The sequence below is a fragment of the Somniosus microcephalus genome, chromosome 29 (assembly GCF_052327205.1).
Source record: "Somniosus microcephalus isolate GS21.2 chromosome 29, FLI_Smic_1.0, whole genome shotgun sequence".
NCBI lineage: Eukaryota > Metazoa > Chordata > Chondrichthyes > Squaliformes > Somniosidae > Somniosus > Somniosus microcephalus.
This window is the reverse complement of record NC_141015.1, coordinates 40030777-40056350: the sequence shown is the minus strand read 5'-3', so window position 1 is coordinate 40056350 and position 25574 is coordinate 40030777. Positions and strand designations below refer to the sequence as shown.

The following is a 25574-nucleotide window of genomic DNA, read 5'->3' as shown; positions in this document are numbered from 1 at the left end:
GTAACTACATTGCTGTTAAAGGAATTATGTACAACTGCTCTGAGTCCTTTGGTGGCTCCGTCACAGTGTAGTCACTGTAGAGATACGTGGCAGCCAATTTGCGCACAGCAAGCTCCCACAAACAACAATGGGATAATGACCAGATTAACTGTTTTAGTGATGTTGATTGACTCAGTGGGCAGCACCTTCATCTCTGAATCACAAGGTTGTGGGTTCGAGCCCCCACTCCAGAGACTTGAGCACAAAAATCTAGGCTGACACCCCAGTGCAGTGCTGAGGGAGTGCGGCACTGTCAGAGGTGCCATCTTTCGGATGAGACATTAAACCGAGGCGGGTGGACGTAAAAGATCCCATGGCACTATTTCAAAGAAGAGCAGGGGAGTTATCCTTTCGCCTCGCACCATCATCCCTTTTGTCTCTTAATCTCTCCTGCCTTCCACCCTATCACAGACCTTCCCTTTTGTTCTTTCCTCCCCTCCCTCCTTACCCTGCCCCCTACACTTGCTTAAAAACCTGTTCCATCTCCAGCTTTTTCCAGTTCGGAGGAAAGGTCATCGACCTGAAACGTTAAATCTGTTTCTCTCTCCACAGATGCTGCCTGACCTGCTGAGTATTTCCAGCATTTTTCTGTTTTTATTTCAGATTTCCAGCATCCGCAGTATTTTGCGTTATCACTGGTGTTCTGGCCAATATTTATCCCTCAATCAACATCACTAAAAAAACATTATCTGGTCATTGTCACTGTATGTGGGAGCTTGCTGTGCGCAACTTGGCTGCTGCGTTTCCTACATTACAACAGTGACTATACTTCAAAAAAAGTACTTCATTGGCTGTAAAGCGCTTTGAGACGTCCTGAGGTCGTGAAAGGTGCTGTAGAAATGCAAGTCTTTCTTTCCTTTTTTATCAATCTTTCCTTCTTTCTTTCCTTTTTTCAAATCAATCTTTCCTTCTTTCAATCAATTTTTCCTTTCAATCACTCTTTGCTTCTCTCTCTCCCGGAGCAGAGCACTGCCCGCTGCAGCACGCCAAGCCCCGGCAGAGTGCTGCCTGTGGGGAGCCCCGGGCCGCTGCCTCTGAGAATCAAGTTTGAAAGTCTGCGCTGGGGGGAGCTCCGCGCTGCGTGCAGCGTGCGGGCTGCTGATTGGCCGGCTGCTGGGAGAGGAGGTGCTGGATGGGCCGAGCGGGGCCGGGCCGGGAGCCGAGCTTCGCACCCAGCGCCGGGGACAAGCACCAAGATCCGGCTCCCAGGTGCGCTCCGCCGCCAGCCATGGTTCAGTAGCCGGGCTGGGGCTGGGACTCGGCAGCGGGTGAGTGCTGGAGCTCGGGTTACTCGCTGTTCTGGGTGGAGTCTCTGTCTGTTCCCCAGCTTTGCAAACTGCTCCATCTCCTGGCCTCTCAATCTGGGCCACTGCTGTCTGTGAGAACAGGAGACTCTTTGGAAGAGAAACAGGTTAGACATGTGCTGTAGCCACTGGGGTACGGACAGGAGTGTCTCTGCCACTGGGGTACGGACAGGAGTGTCTCTGCCACTGGGGTACAGACAGGAGTGAGTGTCTCTGTCACTGGGACACAGACTGATGTTATTACAGTATGTCACTATCACATTAACCATGTAACTGTTACTGGGATACATTAAGATTGTTACTATATTACTAGGACACACACAGTTCCTGTCTGAGTTTGTGATTGAGCCACTGCTTGTAACCCCACTCAGACACGTATTGTGTCTATTGTTCCTTAAAACCTACCTCTTTGACCAAGCTTTTGGTCATCTGTCCTAATCTCTCCTTACAGGAAGAACAAAAGAACATTAAGAAATAGGAGCAGGAATAGGCCACTTGGCCCCTGGAGCCTGCTCCGCCATTCAATAAGATCATGGCTGATCTTGGGCTCAAAGCCACTTCCCTGCCCGCTCCCCATAACCCTTCGCCCCCTTATCTTGCAAAAATCTGTCTATCTCCACCTTAAATGTCTTTAATGACCCAGCCTCCACGGCTCTCTGGGGCAGAGAATTCCACAGATTTACGACCCTCTGAGAGAAGAAATTCCTCCTCGTCTCAGTTCTAAAAGGGCGACCCTTTATTCTGAAACTATGCCACCTAGTTCTAGATTTCCTCACGAGGGGAAACACCCTCTCTGTATGAACCTTGTTGAGCCCCCTCAGTAACATATGTTTCAATAAGAAAGACTTGCATTTATATAGCGCCTTTCACAACCTCGGGAAGTCCCAAAGCGCTTTTTTGAAGTGTAGTCACTGTTGTAATGTAGGAAACTTGGCAGCCAATTTACACACAGCAAGCTCCCACAAACAGCAATGTGATAACCAGATACTTTGGTTTTTAAGTGATGTTGATTGAGGGATAAATATTGGCCCCAGGGCACCGGGGATAACTCCCCTGCTCTTCTTCGAAATAGTGCCATGGGATCTTTTACGTCCACCTGAGAGGGCAGACGGGGCCTCGGTTTAACATCTCATCTGAAAGACGGCACCTCCGACAGTGCAGCACTTCCTCAGCACTGCACTGGGAGTGCCAGCCTGGATTGATGTGCTCAAGTCTCTGGCATGGTATACCTACAGTATATCACTGGGATATAGTAACCATGTAACTGTTACTGGGATACATTAAGCTTGTTACTATATCACTAGGACACAATGTTCCTGAATCAGTTTGTGATTGAACCATGGATTGCATCCCCACTCAGACACGGAGTGTTCTGTCTATTGTTCACTGGTTAGACATTTTCTCTGACATTTTCCCCTTCAGTTTCCAAAGCCTCCTTGTTTTGTGATAAATCGCTGCAGAGTACAGTTTGTACAGTGTTTTCCATGGGGGCAATAAATCCGAATAATGCAGCTTCTGCCCTGGGCTTTGTCAAAATGCAGCCTTAACAGGTTTGTGTATATATTGATAGCAAAATACTGCAGATGTTGGAAATCCGAAATAACAACAGAAAATGCTGGAAAAACTCAGCAAGTCAGGCAACATCCGTGGAGAGAAATTTGAGTTGACGTTTCGGGTTTGACCCTTCTTCAAAACTGGAGAGAAAAGGAACTAGATCGAAGGCAGGGCTGCGATCGGACAAAAGAATAAAAGAACCAAAAGAAGTAAAAGAGATTAGAAGCTAGACGAGATGGTAATAGGCTGTGATTAGGTGTAAAGTGTACTGGCAGGGTAAAAGATAGCTGCCAGGTGTGAGAGAGAAACAAAAGGAAAGGGGGGGGGGAAAGGAAAGGAGTGGAAAAATATAAGTGAAAATGAAAGGGGGCCGAGGTTATGATCTGAAATTTTCACTTATATTTTTCCACTCCTTTCCTTTCCCCCCCCCCCCCCCCCCTTTCCTTTTGTTTCTCTCTCACACCTGGCAGCTATCTTTTGCCCTGCCAGTACACTTTACACCTAATCCCAGCCTATTACCATCTCGTCTAGCTTCTAATCTCTTTTACTTCTTTTGGTTCTTTTATTCTTTTGTCCGATCGCAGCCCTGCCTTCGATCTAGTTCCTTTTCTCTCCAGTTTTGAAGAAGGGTCAAACCCGAAACGTCAACTCAAATTTCTCTCCACGGATGTTGCCTGACTTGCTGAGTTTTTCCAGCATTTTCTGTTGTTATTGTGTATATATTGAGTTTGCTTTCCTGTATATTGAAAGGAACAATGTACTTGAAGAGGATTATGGGGAAAAAGCTGGGGGGCGGGACTAAATTGGAGAGCTCTTTCAAAGAGCTGGCTGAGGCATGATGGGCCGAATGGCGTCATTCTGTGCTGTGAGATTCTCTGATTCTCGGCAATGTGTGGTGGCAGCTATTGGGCACTGCGACCGTCGTGCTGCATTTCAAAAGCGGTGCGGTTCATTTTAGCACGCTGCGTTGTTGTTAAGGTCGGATGCTTACCAGTCTTGCAATTTTTGCAAGGAAACCACCACTTTGCAAAGCAGATTTGCAAACCTCCTGAAGTTGATTAATTATAGTTTAATAGCTGTAATTGGAGCAGGTTGACGGAAGAAATTGTTTTCCCATGTGCTGGGGTTATAAACGACTGTTTGTGTTTTTTAAGGTGCAGTGAGGGGCAGTTTGGGCTTTACCCCAATTGTAAGTGTGTTCAGTATAAATTGGGTGTTACAGCCCACATTGATTCTCGGGCGATGCTAAATGAGGCCGCCTCCTTCAGGGAGTCTTGCCCCTGACTTCATTTACACGCTAATTGTCGAGTCAGTGTGAGGTGAACCCGCTTTGCACCAATGCTACAATTGTTGTAGTGCGATTACACTTGTTGCCTTTTGTCGCCTTCCATAAGTTTTCAATTTTGCTCATTCAGTCCGAGTCTGACTTTTTATAAGCATTCCTTCTGGAGATGATCGGAGGAATCTTAGCACATTGTTCTCCTGTGATTCGGTGCACTGCCCAATAATTCTGTTCTGTTCGAGCTTGTCTTTCCTTTCAGGTGTGAGTTAGTTGCCAGTGAGGCAACTTCCCGTGCACTCTGGCATTGTCTCCCTGAACTATTCAGCATGGTCACCTCTCTCCCTACCTTGGTAAACCTTCCTGAAAGCCTACCTCTTCATCTCCACCTTCGGCGATCTCAGTAATGCCTCTCCCACTTCCTGCTTGGTGTTTTTCAATTCCCAGTGAAATTTCTTGGGATGTGAACTGTGGTGTAAAAGCGTGTGTTTTTTTGTTGCATTTTGCTTGGCAAGGCAGATGTTTCGCTTCAGTCTTGTTGCTTGAGCGTGAATATTCCAATGTGGTTGTGCCTTTTAAAGGCGACATGAAAATGTTACTCGTACAGTTTGAGCGTCCCGAATCCGGCAACCTCGGGACCGAGGCCGAGCCGGTTTTCGTGTTTGTCCGGACTTCGGAACGTGTTCCTGATGTCCGAAGTCCCGGAAATATCGCAACCTGGGCTCGGGCATTTCTGGACTTTGGACGTCAGAAACACGTTCCGAGTCCGGAAATGCCTGGGCCGCTCCCGCGTAGCACTGACGTGTTTCTCCGCCCCCTCCCCTTCTGTTAAAGGGGGAGGGATGCTGCCAGCTCGGCAGAGCATCCGATGGCCCACACTAGGCCACCGGGGCGGCGTGGTACCGTGGCCGCAGCCTGGCGGAAACACTTAGTGGAGCTGTGCAGATTAAGGAGGATAAAACACCACACTAAAGTTTTATTGCATCACTCGCATTTTTCATAGGATTTTTTTTTAAAAAGACAACAAAAGTTAATGGCTTTCTGAAGTACAGGTTGAGCATCCAAAATCCGGAATTCCGGACGACCCTGCCAGCAATCGCCCCGGATTCTGGGACATTCTGGATTCCGGAACTCTGGATTTTGGACACTCAACCTGTAGTAGTGTCAACATTAAAGAAAGAACAGCACTGTGGGAGCACCTTCACCACACGGACTGCAGCGGTTCAAGAAGGCGGCTCACCACCACCTTCTCGATGGCAACTAGGGATGGGCAATAAACGCTGGCCTTGCCAGCGACGCCCACATCCCAGGAACGAATTTTTAAAAACTTGCCTTTATTTAGCGCCTTTCATGAACTCGAGATGCCCCAAAGCATTTCAGGGCCAATGAAGTGCTTTCTAGTGATGTTAGTTGAGGGGTAAATAATGGGCAGGACACCAGGAGAACTCTGAAATAAAACAGAAAATGCTGGAAATACTCAGCAGGTCAGGGCAGCATCTGTGGAGAGAGAAACAGAGTTAACGTTTCAGGTTGATGTTCATCAGAAGGATCACAGACCTGAAACGTTAACTCTGTTTCTGTCATCACAGATGCTGCCTGGCCTGCTGAGCGGTTTTTATTTCAGATTTCCTGCATCCGCAGTATTTTGCTTTTGCACCAGGAGAACCCCCCTGCTGTCCTTCGAATAGTGTCATGGGATCTTTTACATCCACCCGAGGGGGCAGTCGGGGCCTCGGTTTAACATCCAAAAAGACAGCACCTATGGCAGTGCCGCACTCCCTCAGTGCTAGTGCACTTCCAAAAAAGCATTTGCTAAATCCACGCTATGTTAGCTTGGTTTGGTAATAGCACTCTTGCTCCTGAGTCAGAAGATCACGTGTTCAGGCCCCACTCCGGGACGTGACGCTCCAGTGCAGTACAGTTGGGAGGTAACGTCTCTAAGTTTCTGTTCGTACTTTCATTTCCTAATGAAATCAGACACACCAGACCTACACTGTGTTCATGCTAGACCCTGCTGAAGGAGAATAACTTCCACCCATTCACCATACAATTGAAGTACAGAAATGACTCCGACTTAATTAGTAAAGTAGAACCATAAATGATTACATAGAATTTACAGCACAGAAACAGGCCATTCAGCCCAACTGGTCTATGCCGGTGTTTAAGAACATCAGAAATAGGAGCAGGTGTCGGCCATTCGGCCCCTCGAGCCTGCTCCGCCATTCAGTAAGATCATGGCTGATTTTCGACCTCCTCTCCACTTTCCTGCACTATCCCCATATCCCTTGATTCCCTTAATATTCAAAAATCTATCGATCTCTGTCTTGAATATACTCAACGACTGAGCCTCCACAGCCCCCGGGTAGAGAATTACAAAGATTCACCACCCTCTGAGTGAAGAAATTTCTCCTCACCTCGGCCCTAAATTGTAAAGTCTGTGGGTTGTATAGCGAAGTAATACACAGACTACAAGAGTAACTTTAACAGGACTTTACTATTCGAAGGTCAGGGCGAATCTGCCCAATAAATTCTGCCACAGCACTTATATACCGGTGTGGTCACCACCGGTATTACAGTATACATCAGCCAACATAAAGTAGTGCAACACCTAAAATAGTTCTCTTAAAGGTGGACGGTTACATACAATAGTTCTCTTAAAGGTAGAACGGTTACATACACTACATAAATGGCTGACCCCTTATTCTGAGACTATGACCCCTGGTTCTAGACTCCCCAGCCAAGGGAAACATCCTCCCTGTCAAGCCCTGTAAGAATTTTGTATGTTTCAATGAGATCACCTCTCATCTTCTAAACTCTAGAGAATATAGTTCTAGTCTACTCAATCTCTCCTCATAGGGCAATCCCCCCATCCCAGGGACCAGTCTGGTGAACCTTCGTTGCACTCCCTCTATGGCAAGTATATCCTTCCTTAGGTAAGGAGACCAAATCTGTACACAATACTCCAGGTGTGGTCTCACCAGGGCTCTATACTTCACCAGTTTTATACTCCGCCAGAGCATGAGGAGCAACTTTCCGGAAGTGCTTTGCTTATGGATGGTCAGGTTGCAACATGTCCGAGTTACAATGCTCAATCCCACCATTTCCTTTGCAAAACTCATCGGTAACGCAGATGTGATAAAGCGATACAAGAGAAAAGCAGATTTGTAATTATTGGTGACATGAATCAGTCATTCATGAAAGAAAGACTTATGAAATAATACTGAGCAGCCTACGGGTGGCGCTGTCCAGGGAGAGTATAAATACTCGGGCACGGGCCCAGCTTGCGCAGGACATTCTTAACAGGAACTAGTGAAGGACACAACTAGACTTCCATGTTGTAAAACAGTTGATTAAAGCTTTGTTTAACGCTTAGACCAAGTGCCTAGTAGATTTCTTACGTCACCCACCTCTTCGGCCAATCTTTTGCTCAGCCCTCCTAATATCTCCTTCTTTGTCTCGGCATCCATTTTTGCAGAATTACCTTCCCCCAACCCCGGGGAAGCATCTTGGAACATTTTCCTACATTAAAGGAGCAAGTTGTTGCTGTGAGGGGATCCACTTTAATAGAAGCCAGACAGAATCCTTTGCGTTACCATGGTCCCGCTCTCTGGCAGTGGGACGCACGTACCTGCCTGGGGGAGATAACCGTGTGGCTAACGACATGAATCAGTCATTCATGAAAGAAAGACTTATGAAATAATACTGAGCGGCCTACGGGTGGCGCTGTCCACGGAGAGTATAAATACTCGGGCACGGGCCCAGCTTGCGCAGGACATTCTTTAACAGGAACTAGTGAAGGACACAACTAGACCTCCATGTTGTAAATCAGTTGATTAAAGCTTTGTTTAACGCTTAGACCAAGTGCCTAGTAGTTTTCTTACGTCAATTGGCACACGAGAGTTTGTTCCTGTTAGTTGCAATAATGGTCTGTCGTGTCAGCCGTGGCTCAGTGGGGAGCACCGTCTCGCCTCGGAGTCACAAGGTCCTGGCAGGAGCTGCCTCCCCCATGGCAAGGCTGAGCAAGCATTGTTGGTCGAAAGGAAGATTTTGTTGTAGCAGCTACACCGTGTGCTTCTGCAGTTGTCACGATGTGGTTTGCACTGAGTCATGTCCGCGGCGAAGCCAATTGCATGATCTGTTTGCAAGGCACTTCTCCGTGGTGAAGCCGTCCCTTTAAATCTCAGGCACGTGCTTGGCATTCTTAACTAAACTTCTTTTCTCCCCCAAAAGTGGTGAGGATTTTCTTGTTCCAAAGTTGATTTATTTTCTTAAAAACGTACGGTCTCAGTTAACCGCACTAAAATAATGGCCCGTATTTTCCGATCCCTACGGGTGTGTACGCACTGTGTTCACACGCTTAGGGGCCTCGCGAGTGCCGGTTTCAGGCATGTGAAGTGCATGCGCAGAAAACCAGCACTTGCGATCTGTCAAAAATCCTCTTGACAGATCGGACGCCTGCCCTGAAGAAGGGCCTCTGCGGGGGGGGGGGGGGAGAGTTCCGCTTTCTGCACAACCTCCGCCCCCTGAAATCACTTAAAAAATCTTATGCTTTTACCAGAATAATAGTTTAAAAAAGTTTTTTAAATAATTTTTTTTCACTCATTTATAATATAAAAATACTTTTTTTTAAAAAAGGTACGTTTATTTTTAGCCCCATAAAAAACTTCAATTTTTTTCAAAAAATTAAATTTTTGTTTAAAATATTAAATTTAATGTAATTTTAACTCATTTTAAAAACGTGATTTAAAAAAAATGTATTTAATGTTGCAGTGTCTTTTTTCAGTGATCCCCATTCATATATTTGACAGGTCTACCTGTCAAAAGTAGGAAGGGGGATTCCCTTCTCCCATTGGCTCGCCTGGCCCACGTGATCCCTTGCGAACCGCCTGCGCCCCTGGGATACGTGGGCCCTGCGTGTGCACCAGGACAGGCCCAGGAGTGGAAGTGTCCGGACCTCGGGAGCCCTCGGGAAAGGGCGTAGATTTTTTCCCGATAGGAGGCCTCCGCACGCAGGAAGCCCCCGATCGGAAAATACAGGCCAATAACTTCCCGTAAGGCACCTGGTTTGAAAAGTTGTCACCTGGTTTGAGGTTGGCCCAGAACAGTGGATCAAACAGCAGTGTTGCATTTCCCAAAAGACCATAAAAAATGTTGTGGGGGCAGGGGAGGGGAAATGAAATTTGATTCATCCAATCACCATAAGCCAATGTGCCATCATCCTGAGTGAATGGAGTTGTGGGACGTGAACCCCAGGGACCAGTATAAATGATGGAATTCAATGTTTAGAAGGTTGCATCTGTTTTGGACACTCGCCAGGGGCCTCTGACTATTGCCCTCACGCTGTCTTCTAAAAAGTTCGCTAACCCACTCTTTGGTTTTGCTTCTTCTCTTTCGCTTCAGCGCCGTAGGAGACCCGAAAAGGGAGGTGAATCTCGCAGCGAGCTCCACCGGCATTGTCCCAGCTTCAGAGACAATGGAAACTCCAGACTCTCCGTTTCGGGATCCCAGCTCGCAGATAGAGGAAGAAGATCCTCTGATCTCCAAGCCGCTGGGTAGAAGTCGCTTCCACCAGGCCCCTCCAGATACGTTCAACGCCGTGTATATGATTTTCTTCATCCTTGGCATTGGCTCCCTGTTACCCTGGAACTTCTTCTGCACGGCAAAACACTATTGGCTGTACAAACTGAGCAATGCAACGGGTCAGTCTCACCAGCAGAACGACCTTAGCGTGAGTGTTGTGTAAATCGGTGTATTGTGTCACGGTATATGCAGTAACTTTCTGTTGGATGATTGGGTAGGGTAGTGTAGAGGTTATAGTACTGGACTAGCAACCCAGTGCTCGTGAGTTCACATCCCACCATGGCAAGTCGCGGACTTGAATCCAATAAATCTGGCTGTTTGTGACCTGACATTGGGTGGGAAAAATGACCATCAAAGATGCAAGATTGCTGTAAAACCCAGCTGATTCATTCATTTCGGGGAAGCTGCCACTCCAACCTACTCTGGCTCACGTATCTCTAGCCCCACATTGTGTGGGTGACTCAGAAATTGGCCAATCACATTCTCCGGGAAACTGCAGGTGGGCAATTGCAAGTGTTGCCACATCCCAAGAATAACAAAAACACTTGTGTTTAAGGTAAACTCTCAAAATTCAACTCAACACCCCCCCCGCCCCCAAAAAAATCCACGAGGTGAGGGTCAATATTATCAAGCTTCAGTCCAACAATATTCTCTCCTTCGTGTTGGCTGGCATCCGTGAATAATCTTCCTTTATTCTCCGTTCTTTCTCATTTCAACCAACTCGTCCTTTACAATCTATATTAATGATTTGGAGGAAGGGACCGAGTGCAACATATCCAAGTTTGCCGACGATACAAAGATGGGAGGGAAAGCAATGAGTGAGGATGACATAAAAAACCTGCAAAAGGACATAGACAGGCTAAGTGAGTGGGCAGAGATTTGGCAGATGCAATATAATGTTGAAAAGTGTGAGGTTATGCACTTTGGCAGAAAAAATCAAAGAGCAAGTTATTATCTAAATGGAGAGAAACTGCAAAGTGCTACAGTACAAAGGGATCTGGGGGTCCTGGTGCATGAAACACAAAAAGTTAGTATGCAGGTGCAGCAGGTGATCAGGAAGGCCAATGGAATCTTGGCTTTTATTGCAAGGGGGATGGAGTATAAAAACAGGGAAGTCTTGCTGCAGTTATACAGGGTATTGGTGAGGCCACACCTGGAATACTGCGTGCAGTTTTGGTTTCCATATTTAAGAAAAGATATACTTGCTCTCGAGGCGGTTCAGAGAAGGTTCACTCGGTTGATTCCGGAGATGAGGGGGTTGACGTATGAGGAAAGGTTGAGTAGGTTGGGACTCTACTCATTGGAGTGCAGAAGAATGAGAAGGCGATCTTACCGAAACATATAAGATTGTGAGGTGGCTTGATCGGGTGGATGCAGGGAGGATGTTTCCACTGATGGGTGAGACTAGAACTAGGGGGCATAATCTAAGAATAAGGGGCTGCCCTTTCAAAACTGAGATGAGGAGAAACTTCTTCACTCAGAGGGTAGTAAATCTATGGAATTTGCTACCTCAGAGAGCTGTGGAAGCTGCAACATTAAATAAATTTAAAATGGAGATAGACAGTTTCCTAGCAGATAAGGGAATTAGGGGTTACGGGGAGAGGGCAGGGAAGTGGACGTGAGTCTAGATTCGGATCAGCCATGATCCTATTGAATGGCGGAGCAGGCCCGAGGGGCCGTATGGCCTACTCCTGCTCCTACTTCTTATGTTGCCAGCAGTTACACAGAATTACACGGAATGTCCAGCACAGGAACAGGCCATTCAGCCCAACTGGTCCGTGCCGGCATTTCTGCTCCACACGAGCCTCCTCCCATCCCTCTTCCTCTCACCCTATCAGCATATCCTTCTATTCCTTTCTCCCTCATGTGTTTATCCAGCTTCCCCTTAAATGAATTTCCTATTGGATTTATTAGCGACTATCTTCTATTTATGGCCCTTAGTTTTGGATCCCCCCACAAGCGGAAACATCTTCTCCACGCCTATCCTATCGGACCCCGTCATGATTTTGAAGACCTCTATCGGGTCGCCCGTCAGCCTTCTCTTTTCAAGAGAAAAGAGCCCCGGCCTGTCGCACCTTTCCCGATAGTTAAAACCTCTTCAGTTCAGGTGTCATCTTTTTCTGCAGCTTCTCCGGTGCCCGAAAATCCTTGTTAGTAAAGTGGAGAGCAGCTTAATCTGGTACACTGAGCACTGCAGCAATCCGGCGAGTGAGGAGGCTTACGATTGTTTGTTTTTCCAGAATTACTTTGAGAGCTACCTTTCGATTGCTTCGACCGTGCCCTCTGTGCTGTGCCTGATGATGAACTTCCTCCTGGTGAACAAGTAAGTGTTGGTGACAGGATTGGACTCTTCCTGCTTCCTGTCTGTCTGATTTTGTCAAAACGTTTTATAGAAACATAGAAGATAGGAGCAGGAGTAGGCCATTCGGCCCCTCGAGCCTGCTCCGCCATTTAATGAGATCATGGCTGATCATCCAAATTCAGTACCCTGTCCCTGCTTTCTCCGCATATCCCTTGATCCCTTTAGCCTTGAGAAATATATCCAACTCCTAACGAATTGGCCTCCACTGCCTTCTGTGGTAGAGAATTCCACAGGTTCACCACTCTCTGGGTGAAGAAATTCCTCCTCATCTCTGTCCTGAATGGCTTACCCCTTCTCCTTAGACTGTGACCCCTGGTTCTGGACTCCCCCGCCATCGGGAACATCCTTCCTGCATCTAGTCTGTCCAGTCCTGTCAGAATTTTATAAGTTTCAATGAGATCCCCTCTCATTCTTCTAAACGCTAGCGAATATAAGCCTAATCGACCCAAACACTCTTCATACGTCATTCCTGTCGTCCCAGGTATCAGCCTGGTGAATCTTCGCTGCACTCCCTCCATGGCAAGAACATCCTTCCTCAGATAAGGCGACCAAAACTGCACACAATACTCAAGGTGTGGTCTCACCAAGGCCCTGTACAACTGCAGCAAGACATCCTTGCTCCTGTACTCGAATCCTCTTGTTATGAAGGCCAGCATACCATTTGCCGCCTTAGCCGCCTGCTGCACCTGCATGCTTACCTTCAGCGACTGGTGCACAAGGACACCCAGGTCTCGTTGCACTTCCCCTTTTCCCAATCTATTGCCGTTCAGATAATAATCTGCCTTCCTGTTTTTGACACCAAAGTGGATAACCTCGCATTTATCCACATTATACTGCATCTGCCCAATCGCCCAACCTGTCCAAATCATACTGGAGTTTCTCTGCATCTTCCTCACAGCACACACGCCCACCCAGCTTTGTGTCGCCTGCAAACTTGGAGATATTACATCTAGTTCCCTCGTCTAGATCATTAATATATATTGTGAATAACTGGAGTCCTAGCACCGATCCCTGCGGTACCCCACTAGTCACTGCCTTCCACTCGGAAAAAGACCCGTTTATTCCAACTCTTTGCTTCCTGTCTGCCAACCAGTTTTCTATCCAAGTCAGTACTTTACTTTACCCCCAATCCCATGTGCTTTAACTTTGCACGCTAGACTCTTATGCGGGACCTTATCGAAAGCCTTTTGAAAGTCCAAATACATCACATCCACTGGTTCTCCCTTATCTATTCTACCAGTTACATCCTCAAAAAATTCCAGTAGATTAGTCAAGCACGATTTACCTTTTGTAAACCCATGTTGACTTTGTCTGATCCTGTCACTGTTTTCCAAGTGCTCTGCTATTACATCTTTTATAATGGACTCTAGCATTTTCCCCACTACCGATGTCAGGCTTACCGGTCTATAATTCCCCGTTTTTTCTCTACCACCTTTTTTAAATAGTGGGGTTACATTAGCTACCATCCAATCCATGGGTACTGTCATAAATCAAAACTTCTACAAGGAAGTACTACTGACGTGGGGTTATGGGGTTACGGGGATAGAGCTTGGGTGGGATGGCTGTCGGTGTAGGGACCGGGTGCTAGGGTTTGGATGATCAGCCATGATCTCGTTGAATGGCGGAGCAGGCTCGAAGGGCCGAATGGCCTACTCCTGCTCCTATCTTCTATGTTTCTATGTGAACGGCCAGCTGAGGGCGCCGCCCGAGGAGTATAAATACTAGGGCGTGGGCCCAGCTTGGCCAGAGACAGTCTGGAAACAGGAAGCTAGTGACTACTTACTAGACCTCCATGTTTTGTTACAAGTCAATTAAAGCCTTGCTTTATGTACAACCAAGTGCGTAGTGAGTCTTTATCACGTCAGGTACTGTTCCAGAGTCTATAGAATTATGGTAGAAATGATTGGAGTTCTTCACCGCTCCAAAGTGGCATTGTCCTTGATTCGTAGCCAGCCCTGTTTGAGAATATATTCTGGGAGAATATTGTACAGTCATAGAAATTCCAATGCAGGGTGGGCCGTTCAGCTCATCGTGCCCGTGCAAGTACTGGCTCTACAGAGCAATCTCATCCTGTGTCCTTCAAGTGTTCATCTCATTCCCACTTAATGGGGGTGATTATTTGCAATGGGAACTTTTGGAGGCGGGACTCCCTCTTGTCGGGTTTTAGTCCCGCCTCCATCGACTTCTGGCCAACCCACGCTATTTTCCCTTGATTGACCTTGTTACGCCCGCCCAGCGGGCTCAGCAGGCCAATTAAGGGAAAGCCGGTTACAGTGAATGTCAACGTATGACGTTTCATCTGTCAAAAGATGAATTGTCATCGTTTGACAGCTCCGTGAAGCTGTCAAACACAGGCATTCTCTGTAGTTTGATGAGTTCTTGAATTCAAGACCTCATCAAACCGCTTTCTTTAGCAGAAATTAGATGGTTGTTGCATCTGAGAATGACACGGCCATCTGTCACCTGCAACACAGAGGTGCGAGACTCTCCACATACCCACCGACTGAAGCCTGCAGGAAGAAACAAAGGTAAGTACACTTTTACTAATACTTTGCATTTACCTCAGATACTCACCTCTCCACACTTGCACCCATCACTCACCTTCACAGCACATTTTTGCACCCCCCTGACCCCCGCAGACCCACTACTCACCTCGCTGACCTGACGGGTTTCGGAGCCTTCAGGAAGCACTCACTTGAGGGCAAAAAGGGGATAATCCTATTTTCTGTCTGTTAACAGGCAGTGAATAGGCTTTAATCCCTTCCCGCCTCCAAGGAGACAGGACCCGGCGCAGGACGGCTACCCACCTCCTGGCAAGATGGCATGGAGGCGGATTGGGCACCCGCCCCCAAATTCTGCCATTTTCCTGGCCGTCCCGCCTCCAAACCCGCCTCCCGAGGGCTGGCAAGATCGCACCCTGAGTCTTGATTGGCTTGGCTTCAATCATCGCGTGTGCTGATGCAGTTCACGTTCTAATCAATCTTTGCATGAAAAACAAATCCTTTGAATCTCCCTCTTCCCAGTGGAAAATGTTTCACTATTTGCCCTCACAAACCCTTTCATAATTTTTGACACTTTTTTATTAAACCACCCCCTTAATATTCTCTGCTCAGGTGAATAGATCCTTAGTTCTCAAGTCTTTCTATGTCCTCTCAACCCTTGGCTGGGCTAGAGTGGAGAAGGTAAGTGGTTTGACAGACAACACTTGGTCCATGGGATCTCCTGGACTAGTTTCATCACCTGCGGGGGTCGGAGAGGAATTTTCCAGTGTGGTTTTTTTCCCCCCCATTATTGATCCTGGGATTTTCTCTAGATTGTTTTCATCTCCCAGGAGATGACATGGCTGCGAGAATGGGATGGGGATTGGGGGGGTGGGATGATTAGGAAAGATCTAGTTATGATGCTGCCTGCCATTTCTGTATTTTTCCATGCTGGTGACACCCAGCGCTACCTCTGAATCCCTCCACAGTTTCTGTCTAGTCTCGGATGAGCAGCACCCTTCCAGCTAAATTACTTTTGTCGCTTTTGTCTTGCCGCCTCTGGTTCTTTTGCCAATCACCTTAACTCTGGTTATTAACCCTTCTGCCACTGGAAACATTTTCTCCTTATTTACTCCATCAAAACAGTTCATGATTTTCAAATCTCCCCTTAACCTTCTCTGCTCGAAGGAGAACAACCCCAGCTTCTCCAGTCTCACTGAAGACCCACATCCGTGGTACCATTCCAGTAAATCTCCAAGGCCTTGACATCCTTTCTAAAGTGTGGAGCCCAGAATTGAACGCAATACTCCAGCTGGGCACGTACCAGCATAGCTTCCTTGCTTTTGTACTCTATATACCCTGTGTGCTTTTATAACAGCCTTCTCCGCTTGTCCTGCCACCTTCAAAGATTTGTGTACGTTCACCCCCAGGTCTCTCGGCTCCTGCACCCGCCTTTATAATTGCAAAATGATGGTTAGATTTCCTGTGTTCTCCGTTGAGGGCTGGATTGCAATGCTTCCGTATGGTCTATACGCCTTTTGTTATTTCCTTTGTAGGATTTCTGCTAAAGTCCGAGTGCTGGTTTCCCTGTTTGTCATGCTCTTTATATTCTGTGTCACCACTGCCCTGGTGAAGGTGGACACCTCTTCGTGGACCTACGGGTTCTTTGGTCTGACCATGGCCTGTGTGGTGGTCGTCTGCGGAGCTTCCAATGTGTTTCTGGGAAGTGTTTTCGGAGAGGTGGGAAGATTTCCTATGAGGAATGCGCAAGCCCTGATTTCAGGTAGGTTACATGGAGTCTGCAGCACAGAAACATAGACATAGGAGATAGGAGCAGGAGTAGGCCATTCGGCCCCTCGAGCCTGCTCCGCCATTTAATGAGATCATGGCTGATCATCCAAACTCAGTACCCTGTCCCTGTTTTCTCCCCATATCCCTTTAGCCTCAAGAAATATATCTAACTCCTTCTTGAATATATTTAATGAATTGGCCTCCACTGCCTTCTATGGTAGAGAATTCCACAGGTTCGTCACTCTCTGGGTGAAGAAATTCCTCCTCATCTCTGTCCTAAATGGCTTACCCCTTATCCTTAGACTGTGACCCCTGGTTCTGGACTCCCCGACCATCGGGAACATCCTTCCTGCATCTAGTCTGTCCAGTCCTGTTAGAATTTTATAAGTTTCAATGAGATCCCCTCTCATTCTTCTAAACTCTAGCGAATATAAGCCCAATCGACCCAATCTCCTCTCATATGTCATTCCTGCCATCCCAGATATCAGTCTGGTGAATCTTCGCTGCACTCCCTCCATGGCCATTCGGCCCAACTGGTCCGTGCCAGTGTTTATGCTCCACACGAGCCTCCTCCCACCCCTCATCATCTCACCCTATCAGAATACCCCTCTCATACTTTCTCCCTCATGTGTTTATCGAGCTTCTCCTTAAGTATATCTCTGCTATTCACTTCAACCACTCCCTGTGGCAGCGAGTTCCACATTCTCACCACTCTCTGGGTAAAGAAGTTTCTCCTGAATTCTTTATTGTGTTTATTAGTGACTATCTCATATTTATGGCCCCTAGTTTTATGGACTCCCGCCACACAAGTGGAAACATCTTAGAATCATAGAATAGTACAGCACAGAAGGAGGCCATTCGGCCCATCGAGTCTGTGCCGGCTCTTTCGAAGAGCAATCCAGTTAGTCCCACTCCCCCGCTCTTTCCCCAGATCCCTGCAATTTTTTCCTCCTTCAAGCATTTATCCAATTCCCTTTTGAAGGCTGCTATTGAATCTGTATCCACCCGATCAGGCAGTGCATTCCAAATCCTAACCACTCGCTGTGTAAAAATGTTTTTCCTCATGTCACCTTTCGTTCTTTTGCCAATCACCTTAAATCTGTGTCCTCTGGTTATCGACCCTTCAGCCATCGGAAACAGTTTCTCTCCATCTACCTTGTCCAGACCCCTCATGTACAAGATTATGATGGGTTTAGATAGGCTAGACGGGGAAAGGCTGTTCCCACTAGTTGATGGTACAATGACTAGGGGACACAGATTTAAGGTTTTGGGCAAGAGATACAGGGGGGGATGTGAGGAAAAGCTTTTTTACGCAGCGAGTGGTGAGGACCTGGAACTCGCTGCCGACGGAAGTGGTGGAAGCGGAGACACTCAATGTTTTCAAGGGGAGACTGGATAGGCACTTGAGGGAAATAAACTTGCAGGGCTACGGGGATAGAGCGGGGGAATGGGACTGACTGGATCGCTCCACAGAGAGCCGGCACGGACTCGGTGGGCCGAATGGCCTCCTTCTGTGCCATTATGACTCTGATTTTGAACACTTCTATCAAATCTCCTCTCAACCTTCTCTGCTACTAAGGAGAACAACTCCAGCTTCTCCAGTCTATCCACATAGCTGTAATCCCTCATCCCTGGAACCATTCTCGGTTCTTCTCTGTCTAAGTGGAGTGTTTGAAAGATAATGAACCCAACATTTGCTACTTAGTAGTTTCTCAGCTGCGAAACAGAGCTGCGGGCTTGCTTTGACATTTGGAAAAACATAATACAGACGGCTCTCGATGATTGATTGCCTGGTGGCCTCGCGTTCACTGGTTTTCTTGATTCTTGTGTAGGACAGGCCATGGGCGGAACGATTAGCGCCGTGGCTTCAGTGGTGGACCTGGCTGCCGCGGGCTCAATTTCAGACAGCGCACTGGCCTATTTTATTACTGCTGATGTTTTCCTTGTGATCTGTATTGTCATCTACTTGCTGCTGCCCAGGATCCCCTATTCCAGGTAAGCATGTTTGTTGCTCATCTTCGGCCTGGCAGCCCGGAATCGCCGCCTCGTCTCTTTGACAATCGATTTTTGCGGTCATCCCAATATGAATTATTGATGAAGTATTTAAGTGGTTGTACTTGAATGCAAGGTATGAAATATTTCCAAAGCGTCGCCATTCCTGGCTTGCAGGTTAAGAGCTCGCATCTGAATCCAGGCTTGAATCCAGCCCAATCCGACTGGGAGAAAGTCTGCTCTTTTTTGATCGCAGAAGGATTCCTAACGGGGAATGATTTTTGGGGGCAATGGTAACTAACGCTCCCGCTAATTTTTCTTGGGGTTGCGTGGCCCATTCAAATGATTGCGTTTGTGCGTTTCTTCCGCCGCCCACCCCCCCCCCCCCATTTAAAAGGCGGCGAGTGGCCCTGCGCGGGAGCTTCAGGTGGCTGCGTGGCTGCACAGCTTAATGGGAACATTGGTGCTAACCCCAGCTTCCAGTGTGCGCAACTCTGCAACACTAACGCGGCCAGGAATAAATTGGCATTCACTGGAGGCGCTCCCTTGAAGAGATTGGGTGATGTCACATTGACGCAGTGAGGGTGAAATGGGAAGATATTCCTTTCATCCGCACTGACACCCCTCGCATTGATTTTGTTCTCTCCGCCAGCATAATTAAAACATCGGCAGGCCCTGTAAATCGCTAATAGTTGTATCCTATCAACTGTTGCATTGTTGTCACAAGAGATGAATGAGACTAATGGAAAAGAAATGTCCCAAGTCCATTGTTTTCTTGCTTGTAAATCAATTTGGACACTTCCCTTTCATGTGTGTGACTGGATTAATTATAAATGTTACTTGGCAGAATTTTTTCTTTTTTTTTGTTCTGTTCTGGGGAGGGATAGTAACGACGTGAAATGGAATACTTTCCTACTTCTGTATCAAGCACATGCGCGCACACAAGTCGGGTATGGCGCAGGTTAGATGCAGAGCCAAGCTCCCTCGACGCAATAACCTGCTTTAATCACAACCCGGTGGAAAAATGCCTCCGACTGCACATTTCCACGTCCCACAAATTCAAGGCGGTTTTACGCTACGGGCCCACACAGACTAGAAACGGGATTGGGCTGTCCAGAAATCAGTCCCTGGAGAACTTCAGACTCCCTCAGTAACTGTCCCCCTAACAGCACTGTGCGAGCGTCTTCACCACACGGACTGCAGCGGTTCAAGAAGGCGGCTCACCACCACCTTCTCAAGGACAAGTGGGGATGGCCAATAAGAACATAAGACATAACAACAGAAAATGCTGGAAAAGCTTAGCAGGCCAGGGCAGCATCCGTGGAGAGAGAAACAGAGTTAACGTTTCAGGTCGATGACCCTTCGTCAGAACTGGAAAAAAAGCAGGAAAAGGGATAGATTTTAAAGCAAGTAGGGGCTGGGAAAAGGGGGAGGGGATGAAAGAACAAAAGGGAAGGTCAGTGATAGGATAGACAGCAGGAGAGATTAAGAGACATTGAGAGACATTAAGAGATATTCAAGGAACAAAGATGGCTCTGGATGAAGTGTGAATGGCGCTGGCAGAATGAAGGACAGCTGTCATGTGGGAGGGAAGAAAAAAGCCCAGACGAAAGTGTGGAGATATATATAATAGGGGCTAAGGTTATCATCTGAAATTGTTGAACTCTATGTTGAGTCCAGAGGGCTGTAGAGTGCCTAATCGAAAGATGAGGTGCTGTAAGACATAGGAGCGGGAGTAGGCCATTTGGCCCCTCGAGCCTGCTCTGCCATTCAATGAGATCATGGCTGATCATCCAAGTTCAGTACCCGATCCCTGCTTTCTCCCCATACCCCTTGATCCCTTTAGCCTTAAGAAATATATCCAACTCCTTCTTGAATATATTTAATGTATTGGCCTCTACTGCCTTCTGTGATAGAGAATTCCACAGGTTCACCACTCTCTGGGTGAAGAAATTCCTCCTCATTTCTGTCCTAAATGGCTTACCCCTTATCCTTAGACTGTGACCCCTGGTTCTGGACTCCCCGACCATCGGGAACATCCTTCCTGCATCTAGTCTGTCCAGTCCTGTCAGAATTTTATAAGTTTCAATGAGATCCCCTCTCATTCTTCTAAACTCCAGCGAGTACAAGCCCAATCGTCCCAATCTCTCCTCATACGTCATTCCTGCCATCCCAGGTATCAGCCTGGTGAATCTTCGCTGAACTCGTTCCATGGCAAGAACATCCTTCCTCAGATAAGGCTACCAAAACTGCACACAATACTCAAGATGTGGTCTCACCAAGGCCCTGTACAACTGCAGCAAGACATCCTTGTTCCTGTACTCAAACCCTCTCACTACGAAGGCCAACATACCATTTGCCTTCTTAACCGCCTGCTGCACCTGCATGCTTGCTTTCAGCGACTGGTGCACAAGGACACCCAGGTCTCATTGCACTTCCCCTTCTCCCAATCTATTGCCATTCAGATAATAATCTGCCTTCCTGTTTTTGCCACCAAAGTGGATAACCTCACATTTATCCATGTTATATTGCACCTGCCATGCTTCTGCCCAATCACCCAACCTGTCCAAATCATCCTGTAGTTTCTCGGCATCCTCCTCACAGCACACACGCCCACCCAGCTTTGTGTCGTCTGCAAATTTGGATCATTAATATATATTGCGAATAGCTGGGGTCCAAGGACCGATCCCAGCGGTACCCCACTAGTCACTGCCTGCCATTCGGAAAAAGACCCGTTTATTCCAACTCTTTGCTTTCTGTCTGCCAACCAGTTCTCTATCCAAGTCAATACCTTGCCCCCAATCCCATGTGCCTTAACTTTACACGCTAATCTCTTATGCGGGACCTTATCGAAAGCCTTTTGAAAGTCCAAATACACCACATCCACTGGTTCTCCCTTATCTATTTTACCAGTTACATCCTCAAAAAATTCCAGTAGATTAGTCAAGCACGATTTACCTTTTGTAAATCCATGTTGACTTTGTCCGATCCTGTCACTGTTTTCCAAGTGCTCTGCTATTACATCTTTTATAATGGACTCTAGCATTTTCCCCACTTTCCCCACTACTGATGTCAGGCTTACCGGTCTGTAATTCCCCATTTTCTCTCTACCACCTTTTTTGAATAGTGGGGTAACATTAGCTACCCTCCAGTCCATGGGTACTGTTCCAGATTTTATCGAATGTTGGAAGATGATCAGCACGCATCTACTATTTCTAGGGCCACTTCCTTAAGAACCCTAGGATGTAGATTATCAGGCCCTGGGGATTTATCGGCCTTCAATCCCATCAATTTCCCCAATACCATTTCCCAACAAATACTGATTTCTTTCAGTTTATCCCTTTCATCAGACCCTATGTTCCCTGACATCTCTGGGAGGTTATTTGTGTCCTCCTTTGTGAAGGCAGAACCAAAATATTTATTTAATTGGTCTGCCATTTCTTTGTTCCCATCATAAATTCCCCTGATTCTGACTGCAAGGGATTTGACTTCACCCATCTTTTTCTCTTCACATATCTATAAAAGCTTTTACAGTCAGTTTTTATGTTCTCTGCAAGCTTACTCTCATATTCTATTTTCCCTTTCTTAATTAATCCTTTTGTCCTCCTTTGTTGAATCCTAAACTGCTCCCAATCCTCAGGTTTACTGCTTTTTCTGGCCAATTTATATGTCCTCTCCTTGGATCTTATGCTATCCCTAATTTCCCTTGTTAGCCACGGTTGAGTTAATGGGGCAGTAATTCCTCTCCAAACGCGTGAGTACGGAAGGGGTACTCACGCGTCTGGCCAGAGGAAATGCCGGTTTTCAGCATGCACAGCGCATGCGCTGAAAACCGGCATTTCCTCTCCTCTAACCCAAGAGTTGAAGAGGCTAGCACGTGCGCTGTAGGGGGCAGCGCGTGCATCTTGGATTTCCTCTGTTTTGGGGGATTTGCGCATGTGTAAAGGCCTCCGGTCTTTACGCTTGTAAAAAGCACACGTAAGTATTTATTTTTACAGGTAAGTGGTGTTTTAGTGCAATTTAGAATTTTTTTTTCCACAGGTTTATTATTTTAAAGAATCTACAATAAGGTAAGTTTAGTTTTAGACCCTTTTTATTAAAAATTTATTTTTTTCAACAAAAAAAATTATTGTTTAAGTTATTTTTTTAAACTTATTTACACTTAATTTAATGATTGGGATGTTTTTTAAAATTTTATTTAAAGTTTAAGTAGTGTTTTGGGGTGCAGTACTTCTCATGAGTTTGACAGTTCTTACTCTCAACTTATGAATGAAGTTTCCCCTCCCCTGATTGGCTGAACAGTGCTCACCTGATCCCAGCCGGCACATCGCACTAACTACGCCGCTGGGTCAGGTTAGCACAGCGCGCCGACATCAGAACCTGGCCACTGACAGGAAATCCACTGCGGGCCAGGTTTCAGATGTCGGCGCGCAGGGTGAGTGCACATCGGGGGCTTGCACGCGCGGCAAGCCCCCGACACCAAGTTCTGGGCCAATATTAACATGGGAAGAATTTTTGTACTTGGCAATTGTGTGTCATATCTTAATTTCTACTTATTACTTGGAATCTTAACACTTTTGTTCTGTGAATCCTTAGCTACTATCTGAAGAGTTTGAATGAGAGACAACAACATACAGGAGGCGAAAACGACAGCTTACTCATCAATGACACCAGCTCCATAAATGGGTCTGTCGGGAGCGGTTCCCTGTCCAGCGACAGTGGCACTGTTCCTCCATTGAAACCCATCCTCAGAAAGACCGCAGCCCTGGGCTTCAGTGTGTTCTACACCTTTTTCATTTCCATCATTATCTTCCCTTCCATCTCCTCCAACATTGAGTCCATCGCAAAGGATTCAGGCAGCGTGTGGACCAGTAAGTACTTTGTACCTCTGACCAGCTTCCTCCTGTACAATTTTGCAGACTGGACTGGCCGACAGACCACTGCTTGGATCCAAATCCCTGGGCCGAAGAGTACATTTCTCCCCGTCTTGGTGGTTTTGCGGACCGCTCTCTTACCCTTGTTCATATTCTGTAACTACCAGCCGCGGGACCATTTACACATGGTTTTCTTTGACCGGGATGTTTATCCTGCTGTCTTCATCTCTGTTCTGGGCTTAACCAATGGATACTTGGGAACTCTGCCTATGATTTACGGACCAAGGATTGTGCCGAAAGAGTTGTCCGAGCCGACTGGAGTCGTGATGTCCTTCTTCCTCGCCCTTGGTCTAGCTCTCGGCTCTGCTTGCTCTGTTCTTGTAGTTCATCTGATATAGCGAAGAGTATTCGGGTGTTTTATCTATTCGTTAAATGTTAAATTAATTCAGGATTGGACTTTCAGCCTACTTGTGGGCTAACCCTACCGTAAAATGTAATCTTCAACGGGTGGGGAGTGCATTGTATACTTGAGTTGTGCGATGACTATCTTGATCTCATTGGTCAAATGGTGTCCATGTTGAGCAATCCCACATCAACTATAATCATAGAATCATCGAAAATTACAGCACAGAAGGAGGCCATTCGGCCCCTCATGTCTGTGCTGGCCGACAAAGAGCTATCCAGCCTAATCCCACTTTCCAGCTCTTGGTCCGTAGCCCTGTAGGTTACGGCACTTCAAGTGCATATCCAAGTACTTTTTAAATGCGATGAGAGTTTCTGCCTCTACCAGCCTTTCAGGCAGTGAGTTCCAGACCCCCACCACCCTCTGGGTGAAAAAAGTTCTCCTCGACACCCCTCTAATCCTTCCACCAATTACTGTAAATCTATGCCCCCTGGTTATTGACCTCTCTGCTAAGTGAAAGGGATCCTTCCTATCCACTCTATCTTGGCTCCTCATAATTTTATATACTATCATGTAGGTTTTCTAACTTGCCCTAGCCACAGGAGGAAGATTTCCTTTATGTACCATGTGTAGCCATCAGATACCTGTTCATTAAGAAAGGATTTACAGTTTTGTTAAATGAAGCATGAAGATTAAACCTTACCGCCAACATCCCCCCCCCCCCCGGGGTGTTCCTTAGCCCCAACCTCAGGACGTCACTCTGTGTTGCACCAGTGGACACATTCGGTCTCTTTATCAGCCTTTCGTTGAGTGGGATTGCTCAGTTAATGCTAGGTGGAACAGGGAGGAGAAGAATAGTCAAGAACTGCAGTCACTTCCACCTGTAGTGACGGTGAGGAGAAGTGACATCCATCCCAGACGCATGGGTTGGATTTGATTCCATGTCTATGGGCTTCAAAGTACAGTGTTCTAAACCCTCAGCCCACGCCAGTTTTCATTGGCCGTGTGGTGATCTGTATTCCTTGGGATGATTCAAAGAAACAAAAAATCATGTCTCTAGATGTTTTCTATTTTATAGTTTTTTTTAATCATCTTGGAGCACAGATGTGCTCTCGAAATCTTCACGCTCAAATGGCTTCCATTTTTGAAAGGGGGTCAGTTTTTTAAATGGGCAGCTTTTGGGGAGAGGTATTAAGCGTCGGAAAGTGATTTTTAAAAAATTTCAGAACTAAGCTGTTACTAATTGAATTTCTCTATTCTGCACAGAGTGGAATGAGTCTTGAGTTGAGCATTGATGAAAGCTGTTTAGAAACAGTCATGAAAACATTTAATTAAAAGTGTTTTAATTTGTCAATTTTATCGGGTCATATTGTGCCAAATGTATTCACAGACAAGCATTCTTGAAATGTCACATGGGAGATTAGTGGTAGAAAGCTGCCAAATAAAGTGCAAATCTATTTTGGAACATGTTAACTGAAGTTGGGGAGCAGTTCCTTCCCCTCCCCCCACACCCACAGGGCTGCCATTTTGAATGTGGTTGAGTATTTCAAGCTAAACCATGGTCACCGGGTAAGGGGGGCCCACGGGTCCAAATTGGCGAAAGGTCAGATTTAGGACTGATCAAAGGAGGATTCGCTTCACGCGAAGAATGCTCTTCATTTGGAACCGACGTTCAGAAGGAGTGATTGGGGAAAAACGCCTGATCAGTCAGGAGCTTGTTGGACGCTGGGATGGGACTCTGGACGCTTTTTGGATGGATGAGGTAAGATGGGGGGTGAATGCCCTTCTTTATCTGGGTTCATCTTGTGAGCTGCTAGATCTGTGGCCTCTTTTTGCACCCAGTTCCTTAAAAAGAAAGACTTGCATTTCTATAGTGCCTTTCGCAACCACCGGACGTCCCAAAGCGCTTTACAGCC

General features: G+C 46.8%; 1 protein-coding gene across 4 annotated transcripts; it reads left to right on the top strand.

The window, feature by feature from the left end:
- The first annotated feature begins 1015 nt into the window (after window positions 1–1015).
- Window positions 1016–25012, top strand: slc29a3 (solute carrier family 29 member 3). 4 transcript variants are annotated; one of them, XM_085970676.1, is made up of 6 exons: window positions 1016–1307; window positions 9585–9904; window positions 11997–12079; window positions 16155–16381; window positions 18222–18384; window positions 22978–25012. In XM_085970676.1, exons 2-6 carry the CDS (start codon window positions 9650–9652, stop codon window positions 23651–23653), a joined length of 1404 nt encoding a protein of 467 aa, XP_085826802.1. In that variant the 5' UTR covers window positions 1016–1307; window positions 9585–9649; the 3' UTR covers window positions 23654–25012. The 4 variants fall into 4 exon arrangements, with proteins under 4 accessions (XP_085826802.1, XP_085826803.1, XP_085826804.1 ...); XM_085970677.1 differs by having other exon boundaries at window positions 9577–9904; XM_085970678.1 differs by lacking the exon at window positions 1016–1307 and adding an exon at window positions 1335–1450 and having other exon boundaries at window positions 9577–9904.
- The last annotated feature ends 562 nt before the right edge of the window (window positions 25013–25574 follow it).

Bases quoted from the DNA above. Each gene is read 5' to 3' on its own strand.
- slc29a3 (XM_085970676.1), top strand. From the start codon at position 9,650: ATGGAAACTCCAGACTCTCCGTTTCGGGATCCCAGCTCGCAGATAGAG. The intron at 16,382-18,221 runs GTAGGTTACATG...ATTCTTGTGTAG, and splicing joins TGCGCAAGCCCTGATTTCAG to GACAGGCCATGGGCGGAACG. The intron at 18,385-22,977 runs GTAAGCATGTTT...GTGAATCCTTAG, and splicing joins CCCAGGATCCCCTATTCCAG to CTACTATCTGAAGAGTTTGA.